At 38.4% G+C, this 17,909-nt stretch overlaps 1 protein-coding gene across 23 annotated transcripts in view; it reads right to left on the bottom strand.

Annotated features, from left to right (window-relative positions):
* Positions 1-17,909, bottom strand: part of ROBO2 (roundabout guidance receptor 2) — a 1,095,356-nt gene that overhangs the window by 58,354 nt on the left and 1,019,093 nt on the right. For 12 of the 23 annotated variants that reach the window (XM_077342393.1, XM_077342374.1, XM_077342373.1 and 9 more), the window contains 3 exons: positions 13,326-13,508; positions 10,000-10,026; positions 846-888 (listed from right to left, as the gene is read on the bottom strand). In XM_077342393.1, coding sequence (XP_077198508.1) covers positions 846-888; positions 10,000-10,026; positions 13,326-13,508 — 253 coding nt within the window. The remainder of the gene's footprint in view (positions 1-845; positions 889-9,999; positions 10,027-13,325; positions 13,509-17,909) is intronic. The other 11 variants (XM_077342394.1, XM_077342384.1, XM_077342391.1 and 8 more) reach the window with 1 other exon arrangement.

The following is a 17,909-nucleotide window of genomic DNA, read 5'->3' on the forward strand; positions in this document are numbered from 1 at the left end:
TCTACTAACTTTGGCGTGATCAACAGGACAATAGGAAAAACCACATAGAATTTAGCCATCATAATAGGCCCAGCTCTAAACCTGCTCTCGAACATTAGCAACTTAAAAATAATTATAACCATGGTACTTTCCCCTCCATGAATCCCTCCTGGCACAATTCCTAAGAGAACTGTGGGTTTCCATGGAAACAGCAATAAGGAGATCTCGCAGTATTCTTGCAACATCTATGAACTCTCATTAGGCCTAATCTTTTTTGGGGGGAGGGGAGAAATATTGATTAAATAGGAGATTGGAAGTTATTACCAGAGCCTAATTACAATCTCCATATTGGCATTAAGAAAATAGATGAGGATATATTGGTCTGTTATCAACTTTTATCAATTTCAATTGTGCACCCAAAGTTGTAGAATCCAGTCCTATCAATCTACTACCTATTCATCTTCCATGAATCATTTATTTTGTGATCGATTATATGTAATTGTTCACTCACAGCAATTTAGCAGGAGCCAATAAGGAGTCTTAAACAACAGCAACTTCATTTACTAATGCCTAATTGATGCAATAAACATCCTGGAAACAAATGAACATATTCTTTGTGATACTTCCTGCTAATTTCTTCTTAGGCATCTGGGAGATATGAAACATCTGGACATGATTCCCCTCAAGTGTACAAGCGAAAGATCATTAAAACCTGGTCTGAGCTACTTAATTCCTCCTAAGAATTGTCACTTTTGCAATTGATCATGTATTACTGCATTTTTAATTCCCAATCAAGTATGAAATATGAAACAACTTAAATTTGACAGAATTAGAAATTAAACATGACCTTTCAATAACAGGCATACCTTCCGTTGCTCATAAGTCCTCCATCTCCTCTTTGAAAAGTGACTGTTGGGTTCCAAATAAAAAAGAGTACAAAAGCCCATTAGCAATTTACATCAAGTTCCATCAAAGTTCACAAGATAATGAATTAACCAATATAATGTAGTATAAACCACAAAAAGAAAGCTGATCTATCTCCTGGTTTCTACTAGATATTGATCTAAATCAATCTCTCTCAGCTTTAGACTCATAGGACAACTTATTCCTGATCTCTTGATATTTTAATGTTTTGATAATTTTTTTCTGAGATAAATAGACCCTTGGCTTCAAAAGGAATATAACCGGAAGCTCCTGAATTGGCATAATTTTGAAAATGTCCTTCATCTTTTCAAGCTAAATCAACACTAAGCTGTACTCTCTTTAGAATGATGGTACTTTGCAAAATAATTTAATCTAACCTGACAATAGATTCAGTATTGGTCTGAAGTGGCAGAACAAAATTTGGGGCCAGTGTCAACTTTAAGACCAACCAAGTTTAATTCAAGGTATAAGCTTTCATGTGCATGCACGTGAAAGGTCATACCTTGAATAAAATTTTGTAGATTTGAAAGGTGTCACTGGACTCATAACCAGATAATATTAGCTTATTATTATTATCATAAAACAATAAAAAGAAATCTAATTGAAGCATAAATACTTCCAACACAAAAAGCACAACTACATTCCCATCTAATATTACAAAACTATTTTATACATACCTGATGAGATACAAATTGAATGCATAATAGAATACATTAAGTAACAATCTAATTTCTAGTCCAGAACCTTTAAAACAATAATGGATGCTTTTCAGAGCAAAATCTGAATGTAAATATCCTACACCAAATTACTGTAAAGGGTTTTGATTGGCTGAAAATCTTAGGGGTGTCTATTTTATAATCCCTGAACTATTTCTCATGATGCCCATAGCAGATTGTGTTTTTGCTGATGAAATCATGTAACTCTGGTATTCAGCCCAAAGTTTCACCAGTAAAGAAGACAGTGTGAGAGGCTACATTTGGTATCCTATTCTTTCAAAGAGAAACACAAGGAAGAAGGTTTTTTTTCATTTCCTCCCTATTTCATCTTGCAACAGTCCTGTAAGGAACTAAGGTCATCTATTGAAGTTCATGGCTGAGTGGAGTTTTGAAGCTGGATCTGTAACCCCACACCAGCTTCACACTTTTCTCTAGTCATCATTACACAGCAAGAACAAGGTGTAAGTAGATAGATACTCCTAGAATTCGTTCTTTAAAATCAATTGATTCTATGTGGGAAAATGTTTTTTTGTGAAACAGAGCCAACTGGGTACAGTGATTAGAATTTTGGGATGGGATACAGAAGACGACATGTTCAGGTCCCCACTCTGCCATGGACAGTTGGGGCATTCTATTACATGGTTGTTACAAAGAAAAAATGGAGTAGAGAACAATGTAAGCAGCCTTGGGTGCCCATGGGGAGAAAAACAGGATATGAATAAGTGAAATGAAACCCTCCACAACAAATGCTTCTTAATCAATGCTGAAATATATGTAAATATAACACATGAAACAGCTTTTTCTGTTGATCTTTTGCCACAGTTTCACAATCTCAGTCAAACAACTGTACAACATCAAGATACAAATGCTGTGATCAGCAAAAACAGTAACATATAAACCTGGATATCAGCAGACTTCTGATGATGAGTTACATTTTTGCGATTATATCAGTTCCACAAGTGGCTTCACAATGCACATTTAATGACAATGAAAACAAAGGGGGCTCCTTTGGGATCCCATATAGAATGAACATAGAAATGAATGATTAATTGCCTATCACCACAGTATGAGCAATTATTGTTTCTAGAAAGTCACAACAGGCATATTCAACATTAAATGGTTTACTACCCCTATTTGAAAATGAGATAACCCAAGTAAAATTTAAGAATTTTAAGTATAATTTTATATATAAGCCCATTTACCAAAATGACATATTAACAAATACCAGTTATTATTATGTTGCTTTTTAATACACTAATGAACAATAGTATCACTCTTTCTAAAATAGGCTACAACTAAATGCTTAGAAAAATATGCAAAAAATATGGATGCAACATAATTTATTTGATTTTGACTGACTGGGTTAAAAAATGTAGCAGTCATATATAATGCAGATTTTCTCCCCCATCTTCCAGCAATATATTTTCATTTCATTGCCTTACAATGCAATCTGTATTTGTCAAAACAACAATTAATGTGCCTTTAACATAACCTTCATAGAGAATGTGTGGGTTTGACAGAGTACAATTATACATCCTGCATGTTAATTTTGGATTAAGAACTAACTTTACATTTCTACTTTGGTTGGTGATAGCATATATTCCCTGTCTATGCTGCATTTGTTCCCTAATGCTAAAACAGAAACTTGGAACCAGAGGGTAGGGGTGTGTTGTGAGGGAAGAATGTCCTTAAAAGTTGTATTAGTTCATGTCAATGGATTGAATACTCTCTTCTCCATGTATTTCTCCAATAATATCCATTTTTATCTCACATCTATTATGTTCCCTCATCATACCTATTTAGCACACTTTTTTTTACCACTCTTGACCAAATAATTTGGTGACAGGATCCATGGCTTGTTTATCCTCCTTATCTGAAAACTATCCTGAGATTGAGAATAAAGTATTAGCTAAGAGCTTGTGATTGGCACAAACTCAGTGGGAATTTGAAGTCAGGTTCTCTCTATCCTATATCTAATGCAGAAACTGGCCAAGTGGAGCAACAGAGATAGAGATGTGGGCCAGGTTCAGAAATGACATGCCTCCCCCCTCACCTCATAAATCATACAAGTGGGCAAGGTGAGTGGAAGCAATTGCAAATCTGCAAGTGGGCTGGTTGGTTGGTCAGAGATTGGTTGATCCAGTAGGCAATCCTCTTCTGTCCATGAGAATAACAGGTGCTGGCTTGTATTATACTAATAGGATTTACCCAATTGAAACATGTTCTGGTAAGACAGTATTTAATGCTCCCTCTAAATACTGTAAATGGAGAAAAATTTTCAGATTCCACAGAAGAGCCTATCTTGCACATTCATTTTGCAATAAAAATACAGGAACAATTTATTTAAAAAAGAACAGGGGGAAATGAGAAACAAACTGGGATAGCTTTGAGATGTTAACAAAGCTGTCTGGACACAAGAAAAAGAACAGCAACAGTTGGAAATGAAATTGAAATAATGTCAGTCTGGAAAATGCCTGGAAAACAAGGGATAGGGAAAGTAGTTCACACAATCTGTCTTTGGAAAGAAAGCAAGTTATGATGCTGATTCTCAGACTCAAGGTAATAGAATATAGGTTCTGTGGTATGATTGCTATATATTATTTCATGATGACCGTTTATGCACTGGGAACTTCACTGCTCCAACCCCTGTGCAGGAGCACAAATCGGGGGCGGATGAGGTGTGTCAGACCAAATGCTCCCCCTTGTGGGTGCAGGAAGAGGTGGGGCAAGCTACCACAAGTAAAACTCCAGCCTGCAGCCTGGCATGAAACCTCCAGTGCATAAATGGGAGGTTTTGGTAAAGATGCTGTTTGGTGAACATTTCTAAGGAGAAATTTCTTCCTTTATACATTGTAATCAGTGGGGCCATGTTTTCTAGGCAGAAATTTGTCCAGAGGAATTTACAAAGGAATTTCAAAGGGAGTTTAGAGAGACTGTTGAAATGCAACTGATAATGAAGGTCAAAAGAATGCATCTTCCTGGAATGAATCAAGACCTAGATTTCCTGATATTACCAATTCCGATTTCTCCATATCTGCTACTCCTCTGCATATCACACTTAATCCAATCAAGCCTGCTATTGTTATTCAACATCTCAAATCACTCCACTTCAGACAGGACACACTTTCTGAAGAAGTGAGCAATAACACATGAAAGCTCATGCCCTGCCACGAATTTTGTCAGTCTTTAAGGTGCTACTGTTTTCTACCATTTTTATTGTCACCATTTTTAATAAGCACAGCCATCACCACTATCCAAGCAGCTCTTGCTCAGATGGAGGAAGGTGGTGTGAGAGAATGGCTCATTCCCATAGGAAAAACCCCACTCAGTGGAAATGAGCCATCGTGTGGTGTGGGATTTCCCATGTGAGTGAAGTGGGCCACGGGCCTGGTCTGGCTTTAAAAGGACAGCTAGACTGGTGAGCAGCCTCTCACTTTTCACCATGTCAGTGTTTACTTCCCCACCTCCCTCCGTCTTGTTGCTTGTTTTTATGTATTTGCTGGGTCTGTTACCTGCTTATGATCTTTAAACTTGTCACAGCTGGTAGGTATGTTTTGGATGGATCCTTTTGCACAGAGTCTGCACCTGCATGCCAGGCTTTGCCAGGATTGGGGGCCTCCTTAAGATGCTGGTCATGTGCCAGACAGTGGCGTCCCCCCCCCAAGAAGGGGTGGCTGCACTGGCATGGCAGGCAGCTGGGAGTAGCTCCAATAGAAGCTGATACCCATGGAGCTTCTTCTAGGTTTTGCCTTCCCAGGTTCCAGCAGGCCTGCTGTGTAGAGGGAATTTGACCAGTGTGCTGCTCGGACCCCATGGGCAGGCCTGCTGGTGGTTTCCATACTGTGGTTGGATGGAGTTGGAGGGGAGGAATGGTTTGAATCTGCCCAGTGCTTGCCTGTGCTCATTTACATGATAATAAAAGGTGTGGCCTTTATGCCACAAATAAGATGTTTCTCTGTACGCCCGATCAATCATTCCCTGGCTTGAAAATTAATCCAGTACAGTGAATGAAGATATAGCAAATATTATATCAATTTTCAATGGCTGCATTTTATGCCACAATTTTCACATTTTAAGGACAAATTACCACAAAAAAATGGAGCTTAATTCTCTACCAAAATGAGTATGAATTCATTCTCAGTGATGATTGACAATATTTGCTTATCTGTATGTTTGTAAAAGAAAGAGAAAAGCAGCCTTGGAATTTTGTGATAGCACAATTATATCTCTTTCTTTTACACTTTTTTCTTAAATATGCTGCATTTTCCAAAGCTCCAGAATACAGCTATGATATGTGGAAAGCTACCTATCACCCTCAATTTGTCCTTGTTATTGAGTTATAACTCAAGAAAAATGTACCTAAAGTTGCCAAATCTAACAGATTATTTGAAAGGTTGAACATTAGCTATCATAGTATCAATAAAGAAACTAGTTCAAAAATATAATGAAACATATGGATTCATATTTATAATGATAAGATATTTAAGAAATCCTTGTGGGGGAAAACTTAAGACATAAACATTGAAGAGAAATCTTATACTGCATGCAGATATACTCTGGTTGTATCTAAATGTTTACAAATGGTATTTGGCAAGGTTAAACCTAATCTTCTGGCTGCTAGAAATAAAAAATAGAAATACACAAACATTTTGAGGCAAGAGAGCTTTCTGCATGCCTATCTCTAGTAGGCCACATTTTCCTCCTACAAATGAAAACTTTAATGTTCCTAACCAACCTCTTTCCTTTTCCCGATAAGCTGTTCCTCAAATATGAATGTGGATTAATCCTGTTTTAATAAGCATTAACACAGAATAGATAATCAGCATATAAAAATTCCATCAAATCTTCAGCCGGCTTCGGATGATTGTCAAATAATTTATACTCATCTACCACTTTTAAGAGTTGTGCATGATATGTTTAGCAAAGCATAATTTCCTGTCTAGCCTTTTGTAATTTATGTTTATTTAGTTTCACAAAATCTTTAATTCCCAAAGGTGCTCTTCACAAAATAAGTTTACTACTCCATAAGCAAAAATGTAGTTTTCTTACATGGCTGATAATATATGTAGTCATGATGGGCACCCCTTTCAATTCCTGCAAATCATACTCCTACAGTTATGTGACAGATAGATACATTGCATTTTTCCTGTTTCAGAAGATGAATTTTAAATATGAATTTATAAGAAGCAGATAAAAATGTGATGATGTGGTACTGATCAAAGAAATATTTTCTGAGAAAATGAATTCTACTCTGTCAACTACATGGAATCTAAAACTTTAGAATCTGCCTAGAAGGGAGGGACCTGCTTTTCTAGTCCACAGTTTCTGGGATACATGCAATCCTAAACTGTATATTTGTACCTGAAAAAGTGTGGCACAGTGATTTCTTAGCCGCTGATAAGTTTCTTTAACATGTATCTCTATAATAGTTACTGGCTCATGGTGAATCAAACATGAAAAACTGGAAAATAGTGTTCTATCTCACATTAACATGAATTGTGCATATCAAAACAGCATAGGAAAAGTGACAAAAATGGACTTCAGCATTAATCTGTATGGGTTTAATGTTGAAGCCAAAGGGCACAACCACCATAAAAACAAAAATGAAACAAACAGGGGGGGAAAGAACATCTAGCAGCATGTATCGTGTAAGAATTTAAAGTATTCTGGGATGTAGATACCAGTTATTACATTTTTTATTTAGTTCGCACTGATAAAGATTATGAAGAAAGCAGAAGTGTCATTCACACACGTGGGCTTTTTACTTGTTGGGGATTTCAGCGGACTCCAGTGGCAATGCTGTTTATCAACCATGACCCAGGAGCTATTACAGAGATACACATTTAGGAAACTTATCAGGGGCTAAGAAATCACTGTGCTGCACTTTAGTTTCAAATCTTCCTCAAGCTGTATAATTAAAGGACTGATTTATTACTTTCAGAGTACTCCTTTCCCAAGAGAGTTAGCAACTGCTGGGTAGTGCTGCTAACAACTCTTTTGCCTCTGTGGGGAGCCCCAGGTACAGGAGATTCCAAGACCTCTGGTAATGCTCAGCTAAGACTCGGCTCAAGTGGCCTGACAAGATGGGTTAGGTGCTCAGGGACAGGAGCCTGTAGTACATTGAGGGTGGAGAGCCAGCTTGCTGTAGTGGTTAGGAGCACCAACTTCTAATCTGGCAAGCTGAGTTTGATTCCCTGCTTCTCCACAAGCAACTAACTGGGCGACCTTGGGCTTGCCACAGCACTGATAAAGCTGTTATGACTGAGCAGTAATATCAGGGCTCTTTCAGCCTCACCTACCACACATGTTGTCTGGAAGGTGATTTTGAACCACTTTGAGACTCCTTCTGGTAGAGAAGTGGTATATGAGAACCAACTCTTCTTCCTCTTCTTGTTCTCTTTCATAATGAACACCCTTTGTACCCCCTTTAATCCTGATGGTACACAGATGTGTTCAGCAATTTGAAACAAGCAGAGGAATGGTTTCTAGTATTTTGTGATGCATAACCTCATATTCTACAGTACTGAGAACAATTCTGAGTGCTTGCTTCAAAACCCATTCCTCTGCACCCCTTGCTCATGTGGTGTGATTCAGATGCCTGTCAAACTAATAAGGGGTTATTTTGGGGTGTCAGTACTCTGGGGGTATGTCTGTTTTTCTGACCTTCAGAACCTGTCTTTGGATACCTGGGGGTTGTGAGTGTAGGGGGGATGCTTGCTTTGCTTTCAGTGTCTGGCTGGGGGAGTTTCCCTCTGAGTTTGGTATCACTGGCTTGTTCTTGAGCTGTTCCACAGACTCCTGTAATTGCAGCTGTCTTTTCCAGTTGAAGCACTGGGGATGTCTTTGGTGGGGCACCTTTGGTTTCTACAGCAGAGAAACTCTGGGATTGTGATTCTGTTCTGTGGGGTTTTAAACTGATTCAATAAAGTCTGATGAAACAATACAGGGGAGAAAGGTAACATTTCAATCCAGAATCAAGAAAGGGAAAGGGAAGGCCAGGTTAATATCAGAAAGGGGGTATGATAAAGATGGATGTGGGACATAAGTGGATGGTTTGACGGAATATGGAAAATAGTAGGGGAAAAATAACATTTACCAAAAGAGAGAACTACCAGTGGCAGGGTTAGAAGAACCATTATTTTTGCATGGCCACATTTTGGAACAAACAAAGATATTCCAGTTTAAAACATTTCTTTGAAAACTGTTTTAATTTTCCTGATACAATTTATCAGAATGAATTTTCATGCTGCAGAAGTGATGATACGAATTAATTCAAGTTACTTGCAAGCTCCGATTCACATTCATAAAACTGTTGATAAATACTTCCTTTAGCTGTGTCTGTTCTCTAAAACACTTCATTTTACAAGGGTGCTGCTTGTGTTTTGTGACAACGTATTTTTATTGAAATCATGTATAAATCACACAATTGGTAGAGCAGATTCCAGCCCAATAGGTATAACAGAATGAAAGGTTATCTTGTTATTCTTAACAATGGTAAACTGGTTATCAAATGACTATTCATTCTCCAATACCCTGGGCCAAAGACTATTTTCTAGAATAGATGAAATATGTTCACGATAGCCATTTTGCTTGAAGCGAAAAAAAAAGCAGTGTGGAAGCTAAGAGATAATTATTGACTTTAACTGTGGCTGTTAACTATGCCTATTGCTTTTCTTGTTCATACATAGCTTTGGATATATTGTTTGAAATCAGCTGTTTCAGCAATAGTTTATTCTCCTCCTCCTTTAATCACACACCATAATTCTTTACATATGTTACCTATTAAAAATAATAACCTGGTAAATATATTTTATCAAATATTTTTGATCTGATTGTGTCAGTACATTATACATCTATCTATTCTGTGTGTGCATGTGTGTGTGTGGGGGGGGTTATCTGAAATATATATGCGTGAGTTAATTTTTGACTATGTCTGGAATATGTTTAAATTTAGAAGTAGATTACAAGGAACCAGAAGCAAGGATATGTTCCACTTCTTTAACAAGCCATACAGCTCCTTAAAAATTTGCAAGTTGTTTGTGAAGATCCTAAGCATAAAATTTGTATGTTTGTGATTAAGTCCTGCCTTTGGGTAGTTACGTTAGTTAACCAATGCAATGCAAATTAGATTTTAGAGCAGCATAAATTAGAGGTTGATTGAGTGGGAACTATGCATACTCATAATGGAAGGTATTTTGTGGTATGCTCTAGCCTTCTGGTGGAATCACTGGTATCCTCAATAACACAATGACTGTAACTGATGAGCAGACAGAATATTTCATCCTTGTTTTTATATAGTTTGAAAAGTTAAAAGGGATTCAAGCACTATATGTTGGATTTGTGTGTTGGGTGGGGTAAGAGACAGACTAATGGACTATACCTGCTGGGGTGAAGGTGAAGGATTGAACTGCAAAACAAGAAAAGTAAATACATTGTGAGTTACAAACCTCAATAAGAAGTGCCAGTTAAAGGGTATGGGTGTTTGTCAGAATTGACCAATGTATGTAGTTTAAAATTATGTGCAGTTTCTAGAAACTCAGCACTAGCCAGCCAGCAGCCCATGACAAATAAAGGGTTGGAAAAAAGTGAATGATGGAATTTGACAATTACATTAAATGATGACCTGTTTAAGATGGTCATGCAACCTGTCTTATAGATCAGCTTTGAAATATATGATAAGCTTTGAAATGTAATGCTTATCTTTCACTGTCAAGCAAATGCAGCAATTAATAAACAACTCGATGACAACACAACGACCATCCAGTAGACACTTAAAAAATGTCATGAGTACCAATACCATATATGTATTTCTGGCAATGAGTCTATTCATTTAATCTTTTAACTATTTTGATATTGACAAATGGCTTATGGTCATCGGCTTGGGACTAAATGCTCTACATGTTTCAAGGCAAATCTATTCTGCGCAGATATTTACATATATGATACGATCACATGAGACTTTTTGACAATTTTCAAAGTATCATGCTATTTGATACCACACATGGAACACAATTCAATATATGAAAACTTTCATTAACAACAAAGAACTAGGCATGGAATATATTTAGCACATCTGATCTATGTGAAAGTGTAAGATAAAGGCTAAATGCCTAATGTCTTATTAATAGTAGCCTAACATAAGGATGTGACAGAACACTGCAGCTTTCAGTATCAGTAATCTTGATGTATCTAACTTCTAAACAGAACTTAGTGCTTCATTTAACAAAACAAGATCAGAGAGAGCAGATGTGACCATCATGTATATGCACATTAATTAAAAAGAAAGGAAGAAAAACATGTGCAAAAAGCGTAGCATATGAATAATGTTGCTTCACCATGATGGTCATTTGGGCTCACTGTTTGTAATTAATAAAAAATCAACAGGATTCTAGAATAAAATTTGTGTGGCACGCTGCCAGAAGAAAACGTGCTTCAATTGCTATGAATGTATTAATCACTGGATATGTTTTCTTTCTTGGGAACAAAGATATTGATGGCTGAATTCTGTAACAATATAGAGGTTATTCTTACACCTAAGTATGGATATATGTGCCTAGCTCTTCAGCTGTGTATCAAACTATACTTATAGAAAGGAATTATATATATATATATATATATATATATATATATATATATATATATATATATTGAAGGCATACATCCTCAAGATGTTTTTACCTTGTTTCTAGAATATGGATATATAACTTCATCCAGAAACAAATAAGAAACACAATGAAATTAAAAGTAATATATAGAGGTTACAGTGTACATGCCAGGGTATCCTCATTTCTTTTATGAGCAGGGACATATTCATAGAATCATCATAGAGTTGGAAGGGGCCATACAGGCCATCTAGTCCAACCCCCTGGTCAACGCAGGATCAGCCCTAAGCATCCTAAAGCATCCAAGACAAGAGTGTATCCAACCTTTGCTTGAAGACTGCCAGTGAGGGGGAGCTCACCACCTCCTTAGGCAGCCTATTCTATTGCTGAACTACTCTGACTGTGAAAATGTTTTTCCTGATATCTAGCCTATATCATTGTACTTGTAGTTTAAACCCATTACTGTGTGTCCTTTCCTCTGCAGCCAATGGGGACAGTATCCTGTCCTCCTCCAAATGACAACCTTTCAAATACTTAAAGACGGCTATCCTGTCCCCTCTCAACCTCCTTTTCTCCAGGCTGAACATTCCCAAGTCCCTCAACCTATCATGCAACTGGAAAGTGCAGTATGCCCTTGGAGAGCAATCCAAAGCCTTTGGAATACAAAAGAATTTGAAGCCTTATTCTCAAGGGTAGAACAGTGGCTGGAGTTATAAAATGACTGACCACCACGCACTTGGGTCAACTTCACCATTACTGAACAGATCCCTATTTACATACTCATGTTCTGTGGAAACAACTTATTTGCAGCATTATTCTAAGCAGAACTGTAACTTTGAATTCAGTTATCATACAAAAGTTTAACTTTAGGATGGCACAAATGAACAACTATATTAACTACAATAAACCTCCCCCCTACATTATCTACAGTAGTCCTGACTAAGACAACTGGAAAAAGTGAAGACTAAGACAACTGGAAAAAGTTGTTCCCAGCCCTAGGGAAGCACACCTAGCCTCGACCAGGGCCAGGGCCTTTTCGGTCCTGGCCCCCACCTGGTGGAACGAGCTCCTGGGAGAGCTGCGGGCCCTGTGGGACCTTTCAACATTCCGCAGGGCCTGCAAGACGGAGCTCTTCTGCCAGGTCTATGGTTGAGGCTGGGGCTGCTGTGGTACATCGACTGCTCTCCCCCGGGCTTCGTCTTGAGCACCGTTGACCTCCTTCTCCTGCACCCCCCCTTTTTAGGAAGGGGGGTAGGAAGGGGATTTTATTATTGCGCCGCCATGCTGTGATGGTTTTTAAGTCTTTTAATGGGAGTTTTAATGGGGTTTTAAGACACTGTAACCCGCAACGAGCCATTTGGGAGTGGTGGTAAATAAATCAAAATATTATTATTATCAATAATAATAATAATAATAATAATAATAATAATAATAATAATAATAATAATAATAATAATAATAATAATTATAGTTAGCCCTGACCTGCATTGGCCAAGCTATGATCTCATCAGATCTCAGAAACGAAGCAGGTTTGATCCTAGTTACTAATTGGATGTGAGGCCACCAAGAAGACCCATGGTTGCTTTACAGAGGCAAGACATGACAAACAACATCTGAATATCTCTTGCCTTGAAAACACCTTGAGGGTCACTGTAAGCCAGGTGTAACTTAATGGCACTTTTCAACACCAATCCTGATAAAACCCATTGTATCTACTAGGACAGTGCTAAGTACCCTCAGTTGGTCTACCTGAATTGTAGAAGAACCATTTTAGGTGCACTAACTTTGGCACGGACAGTATGATTTACAGTCCTTAAAAACTAGACACAGATATATACTTGAGCTCCTGCATAAAAAGTGTAACTACAAACAGTGCATTCAAAGTTCTTGGGATCTGTGAATCAGATGTACTCATTATATGAATTAAGAATTTTCTGGTAGCAATGATGAAATGTGTTACAGAGCAATGCACTTGAAGCTCTTCATGTTTCATTTCCTTTGCAGCATACCCAGCAAGCATACAACATTAATCCACTCCAGTCTTCATTTCACTGAGTAGCAGTCATTTGCTACATTTCTATTTGGTTAACAGACTTATTCCTACCTGCATAATTGCTGAGTCCCTTCCTCTTCTTCCTGCGCCAGTATAGCCAGATGCTGAAACCCATGAGAATTACCCAGCATGCACCACCAATCCCAGCTATGAAGGCAGGTTGCTTAACCACATCCGTGATTTGCTCTGTTATGCTGTTGCTGTTCTCAGTGATGACAACTTCATTACGCCCTCCTAGAAACAGAGAGATAAAATTAACAATGATGGTGAAGATTCTGAATATCAAAAATAAAATACTTCTCCACTAATATAAATGTCTTACTATGAGAAGGTCCATTGAAGAATCATAGGCTGGCTATAGCCCCCAAAATTTGATTGCTGGTAGCACAAAAATTAGTCTATATATGGTAAAAAGTTAGTCTCATTTTTAGTTACAAGTAAAGTATTTTTAATGTGTAAGACACAGAGGCAATCCACAGTTTAACATTCACATATGACATGTCATATACTTATTTGTAATGCTGTGTCTATAACTGTAAATACTTTGCTGCTAAATGTTGATTTAAAGATAACAGAGTAGCTCTTCTTGAGAATACAGAAATTGGTTGTTCCAATTTTATAAGATGGGAACAGGCATGTAAGAATAATTAATTGTTGCCTCAAAAAGGAAATGGTAGCAATTATATTTTCAAACACATCAAATTAAAAGTAAGTTAATACATAATGGATTGTATTCTGTGAGACATTTCCATGGGCATAAGGACTTCTGCCTATGAAAAGCAATTTTCCTGCCTCTTTCCTCCCATGGCAACCAAAATTTCCCCTGAAATTCTATTCCTGCGGGAAAGGGTATCCACAACCGAATTTCAAGGGTTTTTTTGGGGACTGCCAGAAGGCAATACAAAAATGATTTCTCATCTTTGTATCTGTGAAAACATGGCACTGGGTCAACTCCATGGCTTTTATAAATTATGTCCCTCTCATCGAATACCCCCTTATCCATATCTGAAACCTGCACACACGATGTAGACAACAGCCAGTTTCAAAAGAACTGGAAATTCAGTCAACAAATTAATAGTAAAACAGTTTCAGACCCCAGCAATTTTGAGTTGCACGAATAATTAACAAAGCACATGTACAGAATGACTTTATTCTCTTCAGATACTTCATTCCCCTCTTCTTTCAGCAGAATACTTGGCTATATACCCAATACTTAGTCTACAAAGCTGTTACCAAGTAAAGTATAGGGGCCAGAACATGCAAATATGTCAGTTAACTATTCTTTGAATGGATCACAAAATGATAACTCCCCCCCCCCCACAACTCTAAATCAGCTGCAAACAATTCTACAGTCATTAAGTTGCTCAGTCCCTTAAATAAATTATTTTGCTGACAGCAAGTTTCACAGCATAGTTCAGGATTGCATGTGTGGTCTATATTCTTTACATTCTCATGCATGATGACCACAGAGTAAATTGTTAAAATTCTGTATAGTGCCTTGATGAGAAAAACTATGTTTCTGCGTGAATAAGGTCAGCATTTGATTTCTTTTTCCTTCTTTTTTGGAATAATGCCAGTGCTATGTCAGCACACTGGTTCCAGTCGCAGGTAAACAGATATATTTACTTGCTAACCATATTGTTTAAAAGCTGGTCACATAACTCTAATTCATCACAATCTTTATTTGATATGAGGATGTTTTCAGAAAGAGTACAGAGACAAAGCTTCTTTTTAGAAAGAACAGCTACTAACCCTATCAACATCTGCAGTAGCCAGAAGAAATGAAAGCTACAGTAAACTGCACAGACTTTAATTCCAGAAGCAATTAAAGAACTTATTCTGAAAGCAAAACTCCAGAACAATAAATTAATATAACATGGCATCTCTACTTATACCTATTATTAAGTTCATACTAAATCTTTTCAAAATATACATGTAACTAGAAATCAAGCCCGCTGTAGAAGAAAGATAGCGGGCACTAGAGAATGGGGAGACAGACTGTAGGAAAAGAAGGAAGAAGAGGAAAGGAGGTATGGGAGGGAGAAAGAAGGGCGTGTGGTTAAAAGAATGGGTAGAAGGGAGAAAGAAAGGAAGGAAAGGAGAGACAGGAAGCAAGTGAGAGGGAGAGACAGAGAGACAGGAAGGAGATGGAGAAACAGAGGAAGTCAGGAAGTAAGAAGGAAGAAAGGAAGGCAGGCAGAGAGGTAGGTGAAAAGGGAGGGGACAAGGGGGGGAAGGGTGGGGGGATTTGCAGGGGGAGCGAATCGGGAGGGGAGGTGGCAAGGAAAGAGAGGTGTAGAGAGGGGTGTGTGGGTGTGTAGGGTGAAGGAAGGGGTGGGAGAGCGTGGGGGTTGGGTGGGTGGCTGTGTGTGTGTGTGTGTGTCTCTCTGTGGGGGCGGTGACGCGGCGGCGGGACAATCGTGCAGGGGGGCAGCCAGGGAGGTTTCGTGTGTGTGTGTCTGGGCATGAGGAAGCCAGCGGGAGGGGGGGAATCACCGTTGGGGAAGGCTGGTTCTCCTTGTGTGCGGTGAGTCCCCGGCAGGGCAAGGAGAGGCTGGGCCAAATGGCCAATGGGGAGCCGGGCTTTGCGCAGCTCCCCATTGGCCGCTTGGCCCTGGAGTGACACTTGGAGTGACACTCAGAGTTTTTATCCCAGACAGAGCCCGCCTTTTCTCCTCCCCCTTAGGGCTTACTCTTTTATTTATTCCGCTCCACAGGAGCGGTTAAAATAATTTGTGAACGCATAAGGTTTAGTCTAGTAGTGTTCGTGGAAAATTGTTACTGATTGTATTTATTAAACATTATGAAAATTAATTGAAGGGTGCTTGGGCTGACATTTAAACTATTGAAAGTTTGGTGCTGCAGTTAAAGCTAAAACTGTAATGCTATTGTAATTTTTAAAAAATCTAATCTAATAAATAAATAAATCCATAATACTAATGTTCACAAACTAGGAGGTATGAATGTAACTGAGCAACAAATTATGGTCACACAGTGGGGCTTGTTAGGCAAACCTACCAAGTGACTTAACTCTGATGTCACAGGGCAGTCTAACCTTGGGAACATGAATGTTTAAGAAACACTGGATGACTCTGAATTGGCATTCTAAGGTAAATTTGCAAAGTTCTGATTCAGCATTGACCTAAATTCTATGACATTTTGTTGGTACAAATGTAGGAAGAGGCGAGTGCTGGTAATTGGGGATTCCCTACATAGATGGGTGGACCCAAAGTATGTCAACTAGACTTATTGTCTCATGAGGTATGCGGTCTACCTGGTGCACGCATCAAGGATGTCACAGATGGAACTTTATAAACCTCACGGATCATTATCCATTCCTCCTCATTCTTGTGGAAACAAATGATACTGCCTGGTGCAGCATGGGTAAGGTGACCAGATTTTAACATTGGTAAAGTGGGACACCATTGTGGGGGGGGGTGTTCTTGATTAAAAATGTAGTCTATATGGAGCAACACAATTTTTCATAGGACGCATAGAATGAAAAAATAGTATTGTAATATATATTTTTAAATTTCAACGTAAGTACAATTTGTCAGGTGCCTCCAGATGTCCCTCAAAAAGTGGGACAATCTGGTCACCTTAAGCATGGAGTATATTAAAAGAGACTATGTAGCTCCAGGGGAAAAGGTGAAGGACCTCACACAGGTTGTGTTCAACAGTTCTCCCTGTTAATTAGTGTAGAGACATCATAATCCTTCATTTATGTGTCCCAGGGTTTAAGTTTTTGAGTTTATCTGTAAGTTAATGGTTCCCTTCAGATATGCCATTCCCTGTAAATCTGCAAGGTTCCCATCTACAGTTATTGTCATCAAACTAGGTTTTGAATTTATGTCTCGCTCCCCCATTGGATTTAGTTTAAGGCCCTCCTCACTAGGTCTGCAAGGCTCATCACAAACAGACGTTTTCCTACCCTTGTGAGGTACAAATCATCTCCCAATAGCTCATCATGACAGTGTAAGCCATGGTCCAAAAATCCAAACCAATGATATAGCTAATGATATAGCCAATAATTTATTTACATTATTTTTCTTTCCCTTCCTAAGTCACAGCTATATACAGAGTATAGTAAACAAGCAGGAAGACCTAGAAGTCCTAACAGAGGAAGGGAACTATGACCTAATAGGCATTACAGAAACTCATGACTGGAATTATTAGGATTGATAGGTACAACTTATTTAAAAGGGACAGACAAATAAAGAAGGTGGAGATGTCTTGGTAGTAGTATGTGAAAAAGGGATCTAGGGGTCTTAGTAGCCCATACACTGAACATGAGTCAGCAGTGTGACTCAGTGGCTAAAAAGGCAAATGGGATTTAGGGCTGCATCAAAAGATGAATAGTGCCCAGAATACACAAGGTGATGATACTGCTTTACTCTGTTGTGGACAGACCTTACTTTAAATACTGTGTTCGCTTTTTGGCACCACAACTGAAGAATGATGTAGACTAACTTGAGTGTGTACAGAGGAGGGCAACAAAAATGGTGAGGGGTTTGGAGACTCATGAGGAAAAGTTGAGAGAGCTTGGTCTGTTAAGCCTGGACAGCAGACAATAAAGAGTTGATATGACAGCCATCTTCAAGTACTTGGGCTGTCACAGAAGATGGAGCTGAGTTG

This window comes from Paroedura picta, chromosome 6 (genome assembly GCF_049243985.1).
Source record: "Paroedura picta isolate Pp20150507F chromosome 6, Ppicta_v3.0, whole genome shotgun sequence".
Classification (NCBI taxonomy): Eukaryota; Metazoa; Chordata; class Lepidosauria; order Squamata; family Gekkonidae; genus Paroedura; species Paroedura picta.